Source organism: Lampetra planeri, chromosome 69, assembly GCF_965212315.1.
Source record: "Lampetra planeri chromosome 69, kcLamPlan1.2.h2, whole genome shotgun sequence".
NCBI classification, from domain to species: Eukaryota; Metazoa; Chordata; class Hyperoartia; order Petromyzontiformes; family Petromyzontidae; genus Lampetra; species Lampetra planeri.
Window position 1 is genome coordinate 3,132,379 of NC_136174.1, and position 20,712 is coordinate 3,153,090.

Here is a 20,712-nt window from a genome sequence, read left to right on the forward strand (position 1 = left end):
TATATTGGGGTTCTTTGTTGCAGGTCACTGTGTGTATGTGCATTGTAATATGCTCATGTGTGTTAATGTATTTTATTTGACTGCGAGTGTAAGTTAACACTTTGCCTTGTTTTTTTTATTTGTAGCCTCTGTATTACTGGTTTTGTAGAGAGTGTTTTGGGAGTGTGTTAACGTGCTGGGTAGCTAACACAGGTTTGTGTATTTTAATGTGTGTTCGTGTATATGTACTTGTTGCTTTTGCTGTGCCTTAAAAATTCCAGGAAGTAACCACACTCTGTTAGTAGTTGGCTGGTGCACCATCTGGTGACAAAGTGTGAATCCAGAATATTGTGATTGGTGACATTTGCACGGCTTGGTTAACCCAGAGTTCTAAGAACAGTTTTAGTGGTGAGGTATAATGGACATTCAAAGGAAGGTGCTGAGGGAGTGTGGTGATTTTACACAGGTTGCAATACAGAACATTATTACAACAACATGGACTAAGCGATGATCTCTGCTAGATTGGACAAAGATCTCACGTTCGACCACACTGATTGCCAGATAATGAATAGTCAGCTTGCCATACCTTCAGAGAAGAAGCTTGCAAAGATCCTTTGTGGTTTCAGGCCAGGGCAGTTCTGCACAAATGCCATACAGTAGACCCTTGAATATTTTTTGCGGTTTATTTTTTGCGGTTTTGACCTATCACGGGCAACCTCTTTGCATACCAATTAACACTTTCGTGAGTATACTGTTCTGGGAAGGAGGGCGAGGAACGCGAGAAAATCAGTGGCACCTCAACCTTTGCCATGCAAGCATTTAGCCTTAACAGACTGTTAGGACAAGTGCTGTTCGCAAGTAGCACCTATAAAGGTCGGCACGGCACGCAAAGAGGTAGGTTACCAGCACTATTCCTGGCCGCCTTTGTCTCCCCAGTGGCGATGTTTACACAACACACCAGGTACTTATTTGAGGCTGAGTCGACCTGGGAAGGCCCAGGGCCAATTCAGATAATCGTCATGGTTTTGGGCGTGAGCGGAAATTTAACTCGGATTGCTGGGTTCATATTGCAGCACGCTAACCGAAGCACTACCACTCTCCACTCACGCACACACATCGTCATCATTGTAAGTTGAGTATTCAGTATTTATAATCCTATTTATTGTCTTGGAATATTTTTTCTATAGAGTTGCTACTTGTTTATTTCAATTGTTTTGTTTTTAGTTTAGTTGGCATGCTGTACAGTACTTATTTAAATTGTGATGCGTATTTTTGGTTGCCGTTTAACTAACACCATTGTTTAGGTAAGGCTTATGTATTGAATATCGCCGTTTTGTCTTTCTTGGCATGTTTCAAGAATGTAACCCCCGTGATATTCAAAGGTCTCCTGTATTTTTTGTTCATGTGCTACAGCACAGATGTATCGATTTTTTTTTAAATCAGAAACTAGATCTCTGCTTTCTTGATTTAATCAAAGCCTAAGTACCAGGAAGAGGCTTCGGCGTTTGGTTGTTCTTTGTTTTCGATATTGGTGCCCCTCTGCTCACATTTGGCATGTGACAGGAATTCACTCTGGCCCACATACATTACGGTTAGTCTCCGGGTAGCGAAAGACCCGACTTATGGAAATCCAGCCTTACGGAAATGCTCCCATAAGTTATGCAAGTAAAGAAACAAAATGTGGAAATGTTTGCTTTAGTTACTTAATCACAAGTAGTCCAGCACAGTGAGGTTGTAGATGAATACCGAAGAGCGAGGCATAAGACAGGCAGCATCTTCCCCAAGGCGGTGGTGTATAGCCGCTCTGCACTCTCAGTCATGCTGTTACATTGTTCCGTGCGTATACTCTACCCGCCACATCGTCTCGTAACTTTCAGTGTTAACGTAAATAACTTATTTAATAAGTTATTTACGTTATGTACTTTAACACAATTACACTTCGATTGCTTATGGTCTCAGCCAACAGCGATCTGAGAGTTCTAGGCCTTGCCTATTTCCTGGTAAACTAATATTCGGAAGTGTGGTGTTCAATAATTATTAGATAATTACATATTCCATTAGTTTAATTATGGGTAGTGTTAGGTTGATATTCGATTAAATGAAAGAATCAAAGGAAGTGCACAGCTTGGTCTCCGTCTCTGTCTTTATTCTTATGCCGCTCACACTCTGCCAGTCCTGACTGGACCGGCTGTTCCACTGGCGCGCCCTGCGCACTCTTTCCGTCAGTTGCATTCCCACACACCGCTGGCTGACGGTGTACTTGTAGCCGTCTCCAGCCACGTGGCCGATGGCGCTGGAGACCTCCCACGGCTCGAAGTGGTCCCACTCCGAGTCTATCCCAACTGCCTCGAGCCTCTTAAGGATCTCCTTTATATTCCCCTCTCTCATCATCCCGTTTCTACCTTCCACCACGCCCTTTCCGAACCTTCCAGATCACTCCCTTCACTTAGCGCCCCCCCCCCGGCTCCGCCCCTAGGCTCCGCCCCTAGGCTCCGCCCCTAGGCTCCGCCCCTGATCATCCGGGCATCCGATTGGACCGGAGGTGGGCGGCGGACCTCCCCATACGCCCACCTTACTGGGCCCTGCCCCCAGTACTCCAGGCCGTCCGATTGGCCCAGAGCTGAGCGGTGAAACCTCGCTTACGCTCGCATTACATCTGTATAGCAATATGATACAGGTCGCGATATAAAACGGACTATAGCGCGATACAGTACTGAGAGAAAATGAACGAGTAATTGGGTAGGGGCAGCACAACTATTTCCAGCTATGGGATTTCATCTTGATTTCGGGGGAAAAGTGTTCAGTTTCCGACATGAGATATTCGGGTTACGGATCGTTCCCGGGAACCTAACCCTTCCATAACCCGAGGACTGTCTGTACATTAATATAGTATCTTCAATAGTTACGTAGTTTTGAGAACTTTACAATGGCCCTACAAAAGTGCATTTGGTACAGTTACAATGAGAGGCTAATCGATGGCTGGTTATAGTTAAAGGATCGTTTCCTACTGGTCAACCATGTTTTGTATGTTCTTGGTTCTTTCGGTAAAGTCACTTAGAAGGGAAGTAATAAAATAATAAAAATCAAACATAATAAAATAATTCTCACGACGTTTCGGCCACAACGCAAGCAGCCGTCCTCAGGTGAAGAATGAAACACCACCAAGCTTGAAGCGTATATTTAAGCTGGTTTGGAGGGGGGGAGGTGGGAAGAAGAGCGCCTTGACAAAATAATTTGCATATCAAGAGGAATTTTGCATATTTATGGGAAATGCGTAGGAGGTGGGCGGGGGGGGGTTTCAAAGTCATATTATGCCCGTGCATTATGCAGGATTAGCAGCATCAAAGGGAGGGGGATGGGGGTAGCATTAACAAAGGGAAGGAATGTTAATAGTATGTAGCTGCAGTTACTAAACAACCACGTAAAAAACTAAAGTATAAACTACATAGTATCATCAGTATACTAAATATACTCTCCAATAAGCTGAGCTACGAACAGTAAGTAATACATTCCAATTCTATGTCGCAAAAAATATAATATGCTTCCAGCTCAACTTTTTTCTCTTACATCACATGGGTCTACCCCGTACTATATACTACTATAGACAAACCCAACATTAAATTATTTACTGTATTACTATACACCACTCTATACCTTCGACTATAATATTACCCTAAGTATTATTCTACCCACCCTAATGTATACCACACTGCTGTATATTCACTATACAATTACGATACTGTATAATACCTTATACATTGTATTAAACATTACAATTTTATACTATTTATACAATCTGTTATACACTATACCATTGACCGTCGCGTGAAAGATATTAAGAGGAAGCAACGAAATATGTCAATGTGAGAGTGGTAGTTGGAGGCATTCGTCCTGCAACAACGAGGTCAGAGGAGCGACACTCACATCAATGGGTGGAGCGCTGGGTGGCTAAAATGCAGCAAGTTGGCACAGTGGGTAGCACAGGTGGTGCATCTGCCAGTCATCTCAGTCATCCCTTGACACCTGGATCATTCCTATGACCTACTGGCAAGTGCTCCACACTTAAATGGCCTCAATTCACACCTATCATAGCATGACCACCGATGATGTTACTACTAATTAGTGGTGAATGGTGGCAGTTTTCTTTATGTATGTTAATGATCCATGTGAAACATATATGTATGTAAGAGTGTATCTTCATGGGGAGCTGAGGAACATTTGTTCATCCACTGCATTATAAAGCAAACATTCAGAGTTGTATTATTGCTGACTAGCGGAAAGTACCCGGCGTTGCCCGGGCGAAAAAGACACACACATAACATACACACATGGACATTGACTAACACACACATATCGACCCACACACATATATCGACGCACACAAACACATCGACTTTCGCATACACACACATAAACGTACACAGACACATTGACTTATCAACTCACACACACATCGACTTACATATCGACACATACACACACATAGACTCACACACACATGGAACTACACACACAAACATATGGACTTACACACACATGGACTCACACACACAGACATGGACGTACACACACACATCGACTCAGACACGCATATGGACTCAAAGACACACATTGACAGACACACATCGACTGACACATGCACATATCGACGCACAGACACAGCGACTCACACACAGACATGGACTTAAACACACATAAAGTAACACACATTGACCGACACACACATGGACTTACACAAGAATACATATCGACTAACACACATGGACTCCCACACACACATGAATGTACACACACTCACATATCGACTGACACATCGACCCACACACAAACACATCGACTTACACACACGTTTACTTTCAAATGCACATGGACTCACGCAGACAGACACTTCGACGTACACACACATTGTCTAACACACACATCGACTTACACACAAGTGTAATATAAAGATGCACCCAGGGGTAACTGGCTGATGGTGATAGGCTCTGCCGGCCTCAGCCCGCAGCCAATGGGACGTCGAGCTAGGGGCGTAGCTCTGGGGCTATATAGCAACATCTAGAAGGTTCCAGGGGTGAGGCTTATGATTGACTGCGTGGCATCACGTGAGCCAGGTGATATAAGGGGTGGAGAAAGACAGCTCGTGGTCAGTGTGGAGAGTTTCGAGGAGAGACCACGTCTGCGTCTCCGGCATGCCAGCGGCCACGTGGCAGGCTGGAGGCTGTCTCCCGTACGCCATTAGCCAGCGGTGTGAGGGAGCGAGAAAAGAGAGCGAACGCCACGCTCGAGTAATGGGAGTAACGGGAAAAAGGAACCCAGCGGTGTGAGAGAGCTGTGTAAATGAAGAACAAATAAAGACAAGACAAGAGATACGATATCGTCCGGAGTGGGTTTTTTTTACACTGGTGTCAGAAGTGACTTTTGAGACCGCTTGGGCCGAGAACAACGATGTTCAGGCACCTCAAGAAAAATAACCCACCGGACCCGCCTTCGGATGACGACGACGACTCCCTCGACCAGAGCTTGCTGCATCAGGGGGCGTTGGCCCCGCTTGCGGCGACCACTGCTGCGCCAGGCGCCACGCTGCGCGGAGATGCCGGCGTAGATGCGACTCCGGCTGCGGACGAGGGTTGGTGGCGGGTGGCAGAGCAGATTGAATCTCTCCGCGCGGTGCTGCTGAGCCTCATCACGTTGGTCGCATTGTCTGCAGCCCCGGTATGGCCTCAAGATGTGATGCCAAGCACGGATGACCAGGGCCTCCTTCGGGGGGTCTCGGAGGAGACGGCCGCAATTACACCTGCCACGTGGAGCGGACCCGCCATCTTGGGCGCGGTCGCGGCCGCATCGCCTGTGGACGCCATTTTGGTGGAGCCGCGTGCTGCGGGGTTGGTGGGAGCGGCCGCGCCCAAAGGCGACAACGGTGGCCGCAGCCATCGCCTCCCCAACATCAAGGAATTTGTCGCCGGTGGTGACTGGAGCACTTTTACTTGGCGGTTCAAGTCTGCTTTTCGATCCGTACGGTGGACGGAGGCCGAGGCGTTGGACGCTTTGCCTAAACTGCTGGACGATGTGTCGTTGGCAGTGTTCCGCTCCATCCCTGCCGACAAAAAGAAGACGCTGAAGGACGCGTTCGCTGAGATGGCGGAGGTTTACGAGCCGCCATCGGCCGCTCACAGGAAATTCATGCAGCATCGTCGGGACCTCGACGAAACGCCTCTTGCGTATCGCGGCGCGCTGTTGGCGCTCGCGGTGGCCGCCTACCCCGATTCCTCCGCCGACCTTCTCGATCCTCTCATCCTCTCATTCTTACGAGGATGGTCAAACTGTCGAAAGAAATTGGCACCTCGATGCCCGTGTACGGCCATGGACCGCTGACATGCCGCAGTGCCGGCCGGGGATGCGACGCAATGGGGCCGGGATGCCGCGGGCCGGTGCCGAGGCAGCCGGCCGTTGGGCGGCAGCAACGTGCTTCAAGTGTGGCCGCTTGGGCCACTTCTCTCAAGATTATCGGCGCCATCCCCGTCCTCCGCCGCCTCCGTCGACTCTCCAATCATCCTCTCCCCCGGAGACGGATCGCCATTCTGCTCGGGCAAGTCGGCATGCATCAGACACCCGGCATAATCCGACACCTCATGCTTCCCTTCACACCCCGGGGGGGTCCATCTGATGAAAATTGTGGACACGTAGATTTGGCACCGCGGGTCTTCTACGGTGCCAGGCACCATTCAAGGGGTGGACGTCCGTATTTTGATGGATACCGGAGCGTCGGCCACCATCATTTCCGATGTTATATTTCACCTGCTGTCCATCCCTGCTTCGCGGGTTCAGCCGACTTTTGGCGCATGTATTGCCGCTAATGGGGGTAGCATGGGTATCATCGGACTGGTGGAGGTCCATATTGCCATAGGGAACGTTGCCACATCAGGTTCGGTCCTTATCTCGCGGTCATTGGCGGGTCCCTGTCTGTTGGGCACCGATTTTCTTCGTCGGATGCCTGTTAAGATCCTTGTGGATCAGGGCTGTTTGGAAATGCCTGAAGGACGTAAACTGTTTTTGCTACCGTTCTTGTTGGGCTGCCTACCTCCAGAACACGCTGTTCACGCACTTGCCGATGTCGCGGTAGAGATCCCTCCTGGTACGCAGATGCTCATCCTATTGCGTCACCGTAAACGGTTGGAGGTTGTGGATGCGGTGGCAGGTGTTTTGCTATCCCCGTCAAACTCCTTGGCTAAGGCTTTGTCTTGTCGCGGCTCAAACCATTGTTCGGGCCGGACAAGCCCCATTCTTGCAAGCCTTGAATGGGGGCCTGGAACAGGTAGTCGTTCCGGCAGGTGTGGTTTTGGCCCATGCCACTACTGCCTTTACTGGCCTCGATGGGGGCTGCCCATGTGGGTTGGTTACTAGCGTATCTCGTACCGCTGATTCGGACGATAGATGGATCGCCAGATTGTGCCAGGAGAATTCGGCCTTGTCCTTTCAGCAGCGTGACGCGCTGCGTTTGCTGTTGTCGCAATACTCGGACGTCTTCAGCAAAGATGATTTTGATTTGGGTCGTACCTCGCTCTTGTCACACCACATTGACACTGGTGCGGCAAGCCCGATACGTATGAACCTACACCGCATGAGTCCTGCGGAAAGGGAGCATGTGCGTGGCGCAGTAGATGACATGCTCGCGGCTAACATTATCTCACAGTCCAACAGCCCTTGGGGCGCCCTGGTTGTGTTATTTAAAAAGGACGGCGTACTTCGGTTCTGCGTTGACTTTCGCCGATTGAACAAAATATCCGTGGCAGATGCTTACCCTCTGCCGCGGATGGACGAGATTCTCTAGACGCCTTGTCAGGGGCTAAATTCTTCTCTACCCTGGACCTCTTGTCGGGATTTTGGCAGCTTCCCTTCGATGATACGTCGAAGCCAAAAACGGCGTTTTGCACGCCTCTAGGCTTGTTCGAATTTAACCGCCTCCCCATGGGCCTGAATGCAGCGTCCGCAACGTTCCAACGTTTGATGGAGTTGGTATTGGCAGAACTGCAGTGGGGCACGTGCCTCATATACTTGGACGACGTTATCGTCTTTAGTCGCACTTTCGAAGAACACCTTGAATGGTTGAAGGCTGTTTTTCAAAGAATGCGTTCCACCGATCTCAAATTTAAGCCCAAGAAGTGTCATTTATTACAGCATTTTGTTCGTTACCTCGGCCATATCATCAGCTCTGGCGGTGTCTCCACTGACCTGGACAAGACTTCTTGTGTCCATGAATGGCCGACGCCCACTTCCGTAGGTGACGTGCGACATTTCGCCACGCTGGCATGGCCTCTGCATGTCTTGATGGGCAAGAATCAGAGGTTCAAATGGGGATCGGAGGAGGAACTGGCCTTCCAGTCCCTCCGGGATCGATTGGCTACCGCACCGACGCTTGACTACCCGGATTTTTCGCAGCCTTTCATCCTTGACGCAGACGCTAGCGACACCGGCATCGGTACTGTTCTGTCTCAACGAAAAAACGGCATTGAACGAGTTGTGGCGTACGGCAGCAGGGTTTTATCCCCGGCTGAAACGCGTTATTGTGTCACTCGCCGGGAGTTGCTGCCAATTGTTCATTTCGTTCGCCAATACCGGCCCTATCTTTACGGTAGAAAATTCCTCATGCGCACTGACCATGCATCCCTGCAATACTCATTGAAATTGGAGCAACCATCTGGACAGCTGTCACGATGGTTGGAGATGTTGCAGGAATTTTGTTTTGACATAACCTACCGTAAGGGTACCCGCCATGGGAATGCAGACGCGCTTTCCAGGTTGCCTCATGGCCCTCCCTGTGCCTGTTCGTCGGGCACACATAGCTGCACGGCACCGCCTTCCCCACCCCGCCCTATTATGAGCGCGGTGCCGGAGGTTGACGAACAGGCCGCGCCGGTTGTGGCCGACAGCATGCTGCACCTGTCGCGGTCGGTGTGGCAGTGTGAGCAGATGGCCGACGCATCGTTGGCTCCTCTGCGAGATCGGGCAGAAGGGTCAGGGTCTCACACGTCCTGCGGGAACTCGCAGCTGATTACTACCCAGGATGGGTTGCTTATGTGCAGAAAAGGCTTGTTAGGCCGATCGCGGCTTGTCGTGCCGACATCACTCCGTCATGATCTTATCCGCGCGCTGCATGCCGACAAGTTGATGCATCTCTGTGTGCAGAAAACCTTGCTCACAATGCAGAGGGATTTATTTTGGCCTGGCATGACGGCGGATGTCGTCAAGGCTATCCAGGCATGCCAGGAATGTGCGAGGCGGAAACCGCCGCGTGATAAATATATTCCGCCCTTGAAATCGATTGAAGTGTCGCGGATAAATGAGCTAGTTGCTCTGGATATCCTTGGGCCGTTCCCCCCTTCCGCTAGGGGTAACAAATTCCTCTTGGTTCGAGTTAAATATTTATTTCGCTGGCCGATGGCCTGGCCCCCGCCCGAACAATCGGCTTCGTCCATCACCGAAGCATTCCTCAATGGTTACTTGATGGACAAAGGTGCTCCGGAGAGGTTACTCACGGACCAGGGCCGTAACTTCTCCTCTAAATTGCTCCGGGATGTGTGCGCAGCTTTGGGCACAAAGAAAATGCGTACTTCCCCTTACCACCCGCAGACGGATGGAATGGTGGAACGGTTTAACCGTACCCTATCGGCCATGCTTTGTCACATTGTGAGTGAAAAGCAAACCGACTGGGACTTGCATATTCCTGGCGTTCTGTCTGCCTACTGCATGGTCCCGCACGCTTCTACGGGATACTCGCCATTTTTCCTTATGTACGGGCGGGAGAACGTGCCTCCAATTTAAGTGCAACTGGCTACGGCCGCGAAGGAACTTCCCCTGTCCTTGCCGGAACACGTCCGCGAGTCGCTTCGCCGCATCACGGAGGCACGGGAGGCCGCCAGGCTCGCTACGGCCCGGACGCAGGCCCGGAACGAGCGATATGCTCGTTGGTCGCGTTGCGACATGCCATGGACTGTGGGTGACGCGGCTTGGCTACATTATTCGCAGGTACCTGTGAGAACATCTCCTAAACTGCACAGGCCTTGGCCAGGGCCCGTTAAATTGATAGAGGTTCGTAATCCCCAATGCGTTAGCTGGTATGTACACTCGCCACGGTTGAAACCTTATTTCGCACCATGCACTAGCCCTTCATCCCCACTTGCTGACTTTCCAGGGTCTGATATGCCCGACGTGCTACCTGGCTTGCCGGTTGATCCCCAGGGGAGACCTGTTCTGCCTCCCACAGACACATAGGCCTTGAAGGACACCGCACCTCCTGACGAGCGCCCTCCAGCCGGACCTGTTCCTTCCACGAAGGATGCTGGGCCTGCCCCGACACCGCTGCCGCCTCCTGCTTGGCAGTCATCAAGATGACCCCGTTCTGCCGCGGAGGACGAACCAGCGTCGCGCACGCCCTCTAAATCACTTCTGTTCCATTAATGTTGTTGTCACGTTGAGCCTTCCTTTCCAATGCTGCATTGGTGTTCCTTATGTTCTCTTAAGTCGTGCATTGTTCGGCGCCCTAATGTTCATTCGTGGGCTTACACATCTCGGTGGTTTGTTACTGTGCATCGCCCTTTTCCCAGCCGAGACGGCTAACTTTTCACACCGTGAGCGGGGCGGTGATGTAATATGAGGATGCACCCGCGGGTAATTGGGCGATGGTGATAGGCTCTGCCGGCCTCAGCCCGCAGCCAATGGGGCGTCGAGCCAGGGGCGTAACCCTGGGACTGTATAGCAACATCTCGAAGGTTCCAGGGGTGAGGCTTATGATTGGCTGCGTGGCATCACGTGAGCCAGGTGATATAAGGGGTGGAGAGAGACAGCTCGTGGTCAGTGTGGAGAGTTTCGAGGAGAGACCACGTCTGCGCCTCCAGCATGCCAGCGGCCACGTGGCAGGCCGGAGGCTGTCTCCCGGACGCCGTTAGCCAGCGGTGTAAGGGAGCGAGGAAAGCGAGCGAACGCCACGCTCGAGTAATGGGAGTAACGAGAAAAAGGAACCCAGCGGTGGGAGAAAGCTGAATATATGAAGAATGAATAAAGACAAGACAAGAGATACGATATCGTCCGGAGTGGGTTTATTACACATCCTTAGACTCACATGCACATGGAACAATGCACACACATATGGACTTACACACACATATATCGACTGATACACAGACATCGACTCAAACACACACCGCACATACACGTGGACATACACAAACACAGCGACTGTCACACACATTGACTCACACACACATTGACGCACACACACATGGACTCGCACAGACACAACGCACACACATATATGTACTCACATGCACACATGGACGTACACACTTTTATATAGACTAAATAAGTTTGTAAATAATAGTTTTCTTTGTACGTGACTTTAGTGAAAGAAGCAAGGAAGAGGGGAAATGCACGCGTGTATAAGTAATTTGGAGCGACTACGAGGGTGTTCTGCCATTTTGGCTGCAAAATTTGCCACGAGCAAGAGCGGAAAATGTATGAAAGTCAACGAATACAAAATGGACCTAACCTACCTGTAACTATGAGCAGATGCACACCAATCAAGCGTAATTGACATAACGTCACTGCTCAACCCCCGTACTGAGGGGGCAAGTGTCGATGTGAAGTGACGTCACAAGCATTAAGGACATTCCTGGGTGATTATAGTAGGTATGAAGATGTAATAGCAATGAGTATATTTATTGATTTTCCCCTGTGCAGTAAGTGATATGGCTGCTTATGCCTCAAGAGTACAGAAAAAGGCTATTTTTCCCCTCAAACCTGTTTTTGTGAGCAGGACAGTGATATTTAGAAATGTACCTATTTTCAAAGAGAAAACGTGTGCATATGTGTCATGCCCTCACGTAAAGACGTGGTTGCTAAAGCAAAGATAGTGGGGAATAATAGCCATTTTGTATATAACAATTTAAAAGTAGCACTTAGTAGTCAGGGAGAAAAATCGTGTTACTTATGGTAACTGTCATGAAACATTGGTTAATCCCTGTCATGAAATCTAAACTATAAAAGGCAATTTGTAATGAGTAAAAAGTAATGGTAATAAATGTTTGAAGGGAGCTGTAAATCTGTGTGTATTTCTTTGTGCAGTGTCCACACAAGAGAATTGCCCCCTCACCCCCATCGAACGCGTGTGACTTGGTAGGGGCCCTCTCCCCCCACCGAACGTGTGTGAGTTGGTATGGTCGAGCATGCACAATGTAAGAAATAAATAACCCAAAATAGCACTAAATCGCTAATTAAACTACTTTAAAGGTGACGCACGCGAAATCGGAATAGCGCTGGCTCAGCACGAGGCTTATGGCGTGTTACCTGGGTACTTTTAAAAAAGTAAACCCCATGGTTCGCGAGCCAAATCCTTCGCAAGTTTCGGCCACACACACACAGACACACAAACACAAAAAATGACAATAGGTAAGACAGCAGACAAGATTGACAAGTGATAGATTGACTTATTGTAGGCCTCTGCTTGGTTGATTGTTCCTAGGTTAAGTACTTGGTGAAGAGTATAAGCATCTGTACTGAGCAGATGAAGGCAACCAGGCATGGTTCTAGCCATTTTAAACACCTAGGTTTAATCAAAGCAATAGTTTTTTTTCTATTACACGTGTAATGAAGCTCCTTGAGACATCAATTTTCAGGGTAGTAGAGATGTGTTTCTCTGAACGTATATACAGTCCAAGTGTAATGACTGCCACACTCGTAATTGCTATGGCTATCTTCAGCCCCGATGGTTTCCACCAAGTTGATACCTAAACAGTCAACCCCGATGGTTTCCACGGTCGGCCCCATTGTCGTCCATCTCTGGTCGTCAATTAGTCCCCGAGTAAGCGCCCCGACCATGGGCCTCGCTCCCCCTTATATACTCGCTCCCCCTTATATACTCGCTCCCCCTTATATACTCACTTGGCCCCGCCCCCCCCCCCCCACTTTACTATAACATCGGTTTATTGTATGATAGTGGGTGGTTGCAGTTATTTAGCGTCAATATACTAAATGCCTCTGTTGATATGTAAACTCTGACTTTAACATAGTGACTTTGGTGACCAGTTACATGCTAATTCCTCACATTATCATCATGGTAATCTCCCAGTTACATGCTAATTTCTGACTTTAACATCCTGCTAATTCTCTCACATTAACACAGCTTATTCAATGCTAAATTCTTCTGTTGATATGTAAACTCCTTTGTCAAGGTGCTCTTCTCCCACCCAGCTTAAAATACGCTGCCAAGCTTAGCAGTGTTCATTTGAGCGCTGTCTTTCAGACAGCTGTGTTCACCTGAGGATGGCTGCTTGTGTTGTGGCCGAAACGTCGTGAGAAGTTTAATTTATTATGTTTTATTATCGCCCTTCAACGTGACTTTAGCGAAAGAACCAAGAAGATGTGTGTCCTTAATTGAATAATGCTTACAGTGCCTTCCGGTCACCTGTTTCAAATCATCACAACGCGCGCCTTCTAGAACCTTCTCTTGTACAGTCCCCGACACATGGAACGTTTCATAAGCATGGAAAACACAGCACATAAAGCTGAAATAAAATCTGTCCATCCGAGCATTCAAGCAAATCTGAGCCTGGCTTCGGACTTCCAAGTTGCGATTGAACATTCATTTGCCCATTTGATAATATTTCTCCCCAATGCGAAGAGTTTTATTTTAAACACCATTTGCTATTTTTATGACACTTTTTCAATAGTTAGCATTTCTTCAGTAGCCAGATACAACCGAAATTCTGTACATAGAGTTATGGGTTGTCATTGATATGAAGTATACTTGGGCCTCCAGGCATTATTTGACCACTTGCCTGCTATGCCAATCCAAGAGCTGATCGTCAATAGTTGCAAGTGCCATAAAACAAGCCTGTGTGATGAATTGGGGGTGAAATTTTTTTTTTATTTCTCGTTAATGATTGAGTGTTCTTGTCTATGTAATACGTGAATACCACGTGTGACTGTATATATATGCATTTATATGCCTCTATGCTGACATACATTGCGTGGATTTTACTGTTTTCTGTCTGCAGCTGCCAGTTCCTCTGCCACTGCTGTACAGAATTGGTCAAATGGAGCGAAGACAATCAGCGGAAGAGAAACCATTCAAGTGCACTGTGTGTGGGAAGGCGTTTGCACATTCTTCAATTCTTCAGGTCCACCAGAGAACACACACGGGAGAGAAACCCTTCAAGTGTACTGCGTGTGGGAAGGCATTTTCAATGTCATCACATCTTAAAACACACCAGAGAATACACACAGGAGAAGCACCCTTCAAGTGCACTGTGTGTGAAAAGGCGTTTGCACATTCATCACAACTTAAAAGACACCAGAGAAAACATACAGGAGAAACACCCTTCAAGTGCACTGTGTGTGGGAAGGCATTTGCAATGTCATCACATCTTAAAACACACCAGAGAATACACACAGGAGAAACACCCTTCAAGTGCACTGTGTGTGGGAAGGCGTTTGGACATTCATCACATCTTAAAAGACACCGGAGAACACACACAGGAGAGACACCCTTCAAGTGCACTATGTGTCAGAAGGCCTTTGCACAGTCATCAAATCTTAAAACACACCAGAGAATACACACAGGAGAAACACCCTTCAAGTGCACCGTGTGTGGGGTGGCGTTTGTATATTCATCACATCTTAAAAGACACCAGAGAATACACACAGGAGAAACACCCTTCAAGTGCACTGTGTGTGGGAAGGCGTTTGCAATGTCATCGCATCTTAAAACACACCAGAGAATACACACAGGAGAAGCACCCTTCAAGTGCACTGTGTGTGAAAAGGCGTTTGCACATTCATCACAACTTAAAAGACACCAGAGAAAACATACAGGAGAAAAATCCTTCAAGTGCACTTTGTGTGGCAAGGCATTTGCACGGTCATCAACTCTTCAGGGCCACCAGAGAACACACACGGGAGAGAAACCCTTCAAGTGTGCTTTATGTGACAAGGCATTTGCACAGTCATCACATCTTAAAACACACCAGAGAACACACACAGGAGACAAACCCTTAAAGTGCACTGTGTATGGGAAGGGTTTTCGACAGTTAGGGGATCGAAACAAGCATCAAACCATTCATCAGGGAATTAATCTCAAATCGGCTTGTGAAAGTCAAAGTGCTGCAATGAGTCCATCACTCATGAAACAAGAAACAGAAAATCATTTGAGATATGAAACATGGCCAGGAGTGACGGCAAAATGTCAAGAAGTGAAAATTAAATTTGAATCGGTGAAGGTGAAGAGCGAAGAAGTGATGGTAAAGAGTGAAGAAGTGATAGTGAAATGTGAGGATGAAGATTCAACTCCAAAATCCGACCTTCACATCAATGGAGGCAGCGTGAAGCTGGAGGAAACTGTGGACTCTGAGGCAGAGCAAGGCAACTCCCAGCAATTTGTGGATGTGGAGGTGTGGGTGGATTTTTTAGGCAAAACTGATTCAAATGGAGACCAAGTAGATGTGTATCATTGAGCTTAGAATAAACAAGTTCCATTTCATCATGGGGCCTCTTTTGCCAGTACCAAAATATACTAATAGAAGTTACCAGAGTATTGTTTTTTGTTTGCATTTGACTGCAAGTATTGTGGTTAATGTTAACATGATTCCTTGCAAAAGGTGTCAGTTTTGTTGCCAGAAAAAAGGGGAAAACTCCTATTAGTAAGTTCCATTTCATTCACAGGCCTTTCCCATAATAGAGGTTTTTTTAGTCAGATCGCGTAAATATAGATTTGTCGTTAAAGCCTGCCACCACCCGACACAGCCAACTAGTAAGGGTTGTCACGTAAACAAACCATGCCAATTCGTCACTAGTACAGCACATCGGTGTGTTGGAGAGCCAAGCCACAACATTGATAATCTTGAGTACGACGTTTCACCAGTCATTACAACTAGCTTCATCAGGTGACAGCCAGATTTGTGCCTTTCCCATTAAAAGTGTTTAACCTCCAAGTAGTCAATAGAGGCAGCGTGAAGCTGGAGGGGGCTGTGGACTGAGTGAAATGAAACCAATCAGTTTGTCGAGGTGGACTTGTTGGAAGATGCAGAGTAGGCACGGCCAGCATGTGTGGACTTGGAGGTTGGGTAGATCTGCAAGCAGGAGCTGGAGCCAAGCTCCACAGCATTCGACGTGTTATAATAATATTTAGATTAATATTGGAGTTTGCATAAATATTTTATTTCTTTCTCACTGTATGTAGCCAATCTTGCTAATGCTTCAACTAAAAGCGGCTTGCATCATATTTCATCTCAATCGTTCGACAGCTAGCCCAAGTGGCAGCTGTCCCTTTGTGGTACAAGGTGACTCATACTGACCTGCACGTGGACATGAGTCTGCCAGTAGGGTCGAGCGATGATTGATGTGTAACCCCAGTCTGGTCGTTTGTGGCTAATCTTTCGAATTTGGCCAATTTTGACCCTGACACCATGAATGTTGAACACCCACTGTTAAGCAGATGGTGCGTATTTTTGGTCAATATTGCTGCAGTAATCACGTGGGCGGCCGGACAGATGTGAACCTCTTTTAACAAACATCAACCATGCTATCACTTGGCTTCTCTCATTCTAAGCATGCATGCAGGTGTAGGCATACATTCAGAGATCAGTGTACAGTAAATGTCATGTAATGTGTTGCAGTATATTTCAATGCAATAATTCAATGTTGGCGATGTGTGATTATTTAGAGTTATAATTTTAACGCGTATGATCTGATTTTGAGCATATACAGCAAAAGCTCTTATCCAGCATCCATGGGAATCGAGGGTGTCAGTTCATCAAATGTGCCAGTTATCTGAGGTATACTTTATGGGTCAGCAAATTTCTCAAGTATAAAAACATTTTTCAACGAAGAAATTAAGCAAACATTTTAACTGTGATATTCGAAATAATTATTTTACAGAGGTACTCACCAGTCATTTGTATAGCATTCTAAGTTGATTGTAGAGAAGCAGTATGTACAAGTACAGTGAAACAGGTTTGGCAGCCCACAACACGATAATGGCGGATTGCAGATTGCAATTGTGACTGCATTCGTGCCACCACTCAGCAACGTTCCAAAGCACGTTGAAAGATGCCAGGATATTTCTCAATACGTGAAGGAATATTACAGATAGGAACAATGTTCCACACTGCCCACCAGGGATTATTTGGCTGTCTGTCTGTCGTACATAAATAAATATATAACATTAACAGCTCTTTGATTGGTGGAGACCTACTTCCAGGTACGGAGAGGGGAGGTGCCTAAGGGAGGAGGGTCAGGGGAGGGGCCTAAGGATATGGGGGGGGGGGGGTGCTCAGGGGAGGGGCCTAAGGGAAGGGGGGTCAGGGGAGGGGCCTAAGGGAGGGGGGGCGATAGTTAAGGGGGCTGTCTGCCTGGCTACCTAAAGTCAAGTTATCTTTTATACAGGTAGGAACAACAGGTTCCACACTGCCCAACAGGGATTTTTTGTCTGTCTGTCGTGCATATTATTCGTTGCGTTAACTCTCCCATGCCACTCGAGGGCATCTTGGTGCCAGTCCTTTCCCACCCCACCACCTCTGTGCTCTCTCCCTCCCCCGCCGATGCTGCTTCAAACAATGGCGAATAGGCTTAAACGTAAATATTAAGAGTCTTCTATTAAGAGTCTTCAAGGCGGTATGTGACTCCACAGATATTTGCTTTATCACTAAAAGCACCATGAGTATATTGATCAGCTTTTCTCTCGTATCTCTTGACGCAGAGTAAGCTGCCTATGCACATATAATATCTTATTGTAAGTTAGGGTACTGGCGAAGCGTACTCAGTGTTTTGTATCTCCTGCACTTTTATTATCGATTTCTACCGTTTGCTTATGGAATATTGTATTGATTCCTAAGTCATCGAATCTATAATTTTCTACTTTTTGAGTGTTTGATCAAACTACTTGGCTCATGGGACGCATTTTTACAGACGCATGTTGCAATGTCATTGTTCAGATCATTATAGATACAATATAAACAATATAATAAACGTACACCACTTTGTCAAGCCACTGCTAGATGAAGGCCTAACCACGCCATGTCAGTCATTGAGCTTGTTTTGACCATACTTCACTCCGGTCATTGTTGGTGTGGTGAACATTGGTAATGGGTTTTTTAATAGGCTTTTGTGCATGCAATTATCGTAAAACCCTAAAAAATTCAATGAACATCCCTAACTGGGCATGTGTGCATGCTGGCAATGGCTGCCTGTGGCCATGTTTACGATTAAACTGGAGTCCCCCCCCCACTCCCAGCACACTTTCCAGTGATTACATTAATTGTGATTGATTTACAGTCATGATTTCATTATTTTTATTTCATTTTGACCATCTCTATTTTAATTCATACAGTAATTTTTGGTTAATTCTAGATTTGAAGCTTTCGTGACTGCAATGATTCATATTCTCAGGTTTTTTCGGTAAAGTCACGTAGGTAAAAACATTAAAATTAATGAAAGTAAAATAAAACAAAATAAAATTCACGACGTTTCAGGGGCAACACAAGTCTCCGTCATCAGGTGGGACCGTCACAGCCGAATTAGCTGCATCAAGTGAAGCAATGATTCAAGATGTAATCCCTTATAAGCAAGTTGAAGGGAGGTGGAGAGGGGGGGGGGGAGCTTATCAGGCTGTGGTAGCCAATGAATGGAAACGTATCGGGAGGGAGGAGGAGCGGTGATCAAAGACTGCACGCAGTGCTCAACACAATGAATGGAGACGTGTCGGGACGGAGGGCGAGCGGCGATCAAAGACTGCACGCAGTGCTCAACACAATGAATGGAGACGCGCCGGGACGGAGGGCGAGCGGTGATCAAAGACATCACGTAGTGCTCAACACAATGAATGGAAACGTGGCGAGCGGTGATCAAAGAACAATGAAGAGATTACTGTTAAACACTGTGGATGTTAACACTCGGTGAAGTAAATTAAAATAGTGCCTGTCAGATAAGATGGTCCAAAAAGTGTAATTAAGTCTTTTTTTTTTGGAAAGATGTTATTAACCACGCAAAAAAGACTTAATTACACTTTTTGGACCATCTTATCTGACAGGCACTATTTTAATTTACTTCACCGAGTGTTAACATCCACAGTGTTTAACAGTAATCTCTTCATTGTTCTTTGATCACCGCTCGCCACGTTTCCATTCATTGTGTTGAGCACTACGTGATGTCTTTGATCACCGCTCGCCCTCCGTCCCGGCGCGTCTCCATTCATTGTGTTGAGCACTGCGTGCAGTCTTTGATCGCCGCTCGCCCTCCGTCCCGACACGTCTCCATTCATTGTGTTGAGCACTGCGTGCAGTCTTTGATCACCGCTCCTCCTCCCTCCCGATACGTTTCCATTCATTGGCTACCACAGCCTGATAAGCTCTCCCCCCCCCCTCTCCACCTCCCTTCAACTTGCTTATAAGGGATTACATCTTGAATCATTGCTTCACTTGATGCAGCTAATTCGGCTGTGACGGTCCCACCTGATGACGGAGACTTGTGTTGCCTCCGAAACGTCGTGAATTTTATTTTGTTTTGTTTTATTTTACTTTCATTAATTTTAATGTTTTTACCTACGTGACTTTACCGAAAAAACCTGAGAATATGAATTTTTGGTTACTTTACTTTATCCTCAATGCAACATTGCGAAAATGCAATTTGAGTTTTCATTAGGCTTGGGCAAGACACGTCGTGGCTAAAAGGGATAATAGCAAGTGGACAGAACTTGGGATGGAATGTCAACCGAAGGAGAAAACACGCCTGAGAGAATAACCACCACAGAGATGAAGCAATGAGATCATCTCATGCGCATGAGTAATGGTGACAATATTGGGGAAAATATTGGGGAACCTTTTCTCCCAGCAGTCGATTGAGCATGTCTGATGATGATGCTGAACATTGGCATGTAATGTACATGCATTGTAAATAATCAAATCTGACGTGCATTGTTTATTTGTCAAGAGCAAAATAAATTTCAGTTGATGAATATATTTTACGTGCCTACTCAACGCTTTGGGTAGTTGCTAGATTTGTGGGTAAGACACGAGGTTGCCATTTATTAATTTGAAAAAAATAGGTTTGGCATTTATTAATTATCAATAATTCTGACATGACACATACATCGTGAGTGTGAAAAAGGATAATTGACAGTATTTGATTATTATACAGGTGTAATGCGGGCGTGAGCGACCTTCCGGATGTGACGTCACGGGGAGGCGGAGCCAGGTGACGTGGGTGAAAGGTTGGGGTCCTTAAGTGGGTAAACCGGAAAGAGAAGTCAGTCGGGGTGTGAATGGAAAAGAGTGGGGCCGCGCGGGCGAACGTGAGGAGGGGGCACCGTTGGCCAGCGGGAGCCAACCCCGGAGAATAGCAGGGAGCTAAAGGGTGGTGAGAAGCTGCGGAGAGTACAGCCAGGAAGGCTGTGTGTTAGAGGCAGCGGTGTGGCTGCAGAGAGTCGCAGGAGCAGGAAGGCTGTGTGTTAGAGGCAGCGGTGTGGCTGCAGAGAGTCGCAGGAGCAGGAAGGCTGTGTGTCGGAGGCAGCGGTGTGGCTGCAGAGAGTCGCAGGAGCGACGAAGAGAGAGAGAGAGAGACAGCACGAGGCTGTCAGCGCTGCGGAGTAAGCAAGAGGGAGAAGAGCAGCAGCGGGTACAGCCAGGGGGGCTGAGAGTGAGTAACAGCAGCGGAGCTGCTGTGGGGGCTACAGGAGCGACAGAGGCCAAC

The 20,712-nt window shown here is 47.4% G+C and overlaps 2 protein-coding genes across 4 annotated transcripts in view; one reads left to right on the forward strand and one right to left on the reverse strand.

The window, feature by feature from the left end:
- The window catches only part of LOC144737439 (uncharacterized), a 35,465-nt gene extending 18,270 nt beyond the window's left edge, over positions 1–17,195 (forward strand). The window contains exons 2-3 of one of the 3 annotated variants that reach the window (XM_078620139.1): positions 12,097–12,177; positions 14,028–17,195. In XM_078620139.1, coding sequence (XP_078476265.1) covers positions 14,067–15,482 — 1,416 coding nt within the window. In that variant the 5' untranslated portion in view covers positions 12,097–12,177; positions 14,028–14,066 and the 3' untranslated portion in view covers positions 15,483–17,195. The remainder of the gene's footprint in view (positions 1–12,096; positions 12,178–14,027) is intronic. The other 2 variants (XM_078620142.1, XM_078620140.1) reach the window with 2 other exon arrangements.
- The window catches only part of LOC144737441 (tripartite motif-containing protein 14-like), a 410,883-nt gene that overhangs the window by 276,228 nt on the left and 113,943 nt on the right, over positions 1–20,712 (reverse strand). The gene's annotated exons all lie outside the window — the stretch shown is intronic.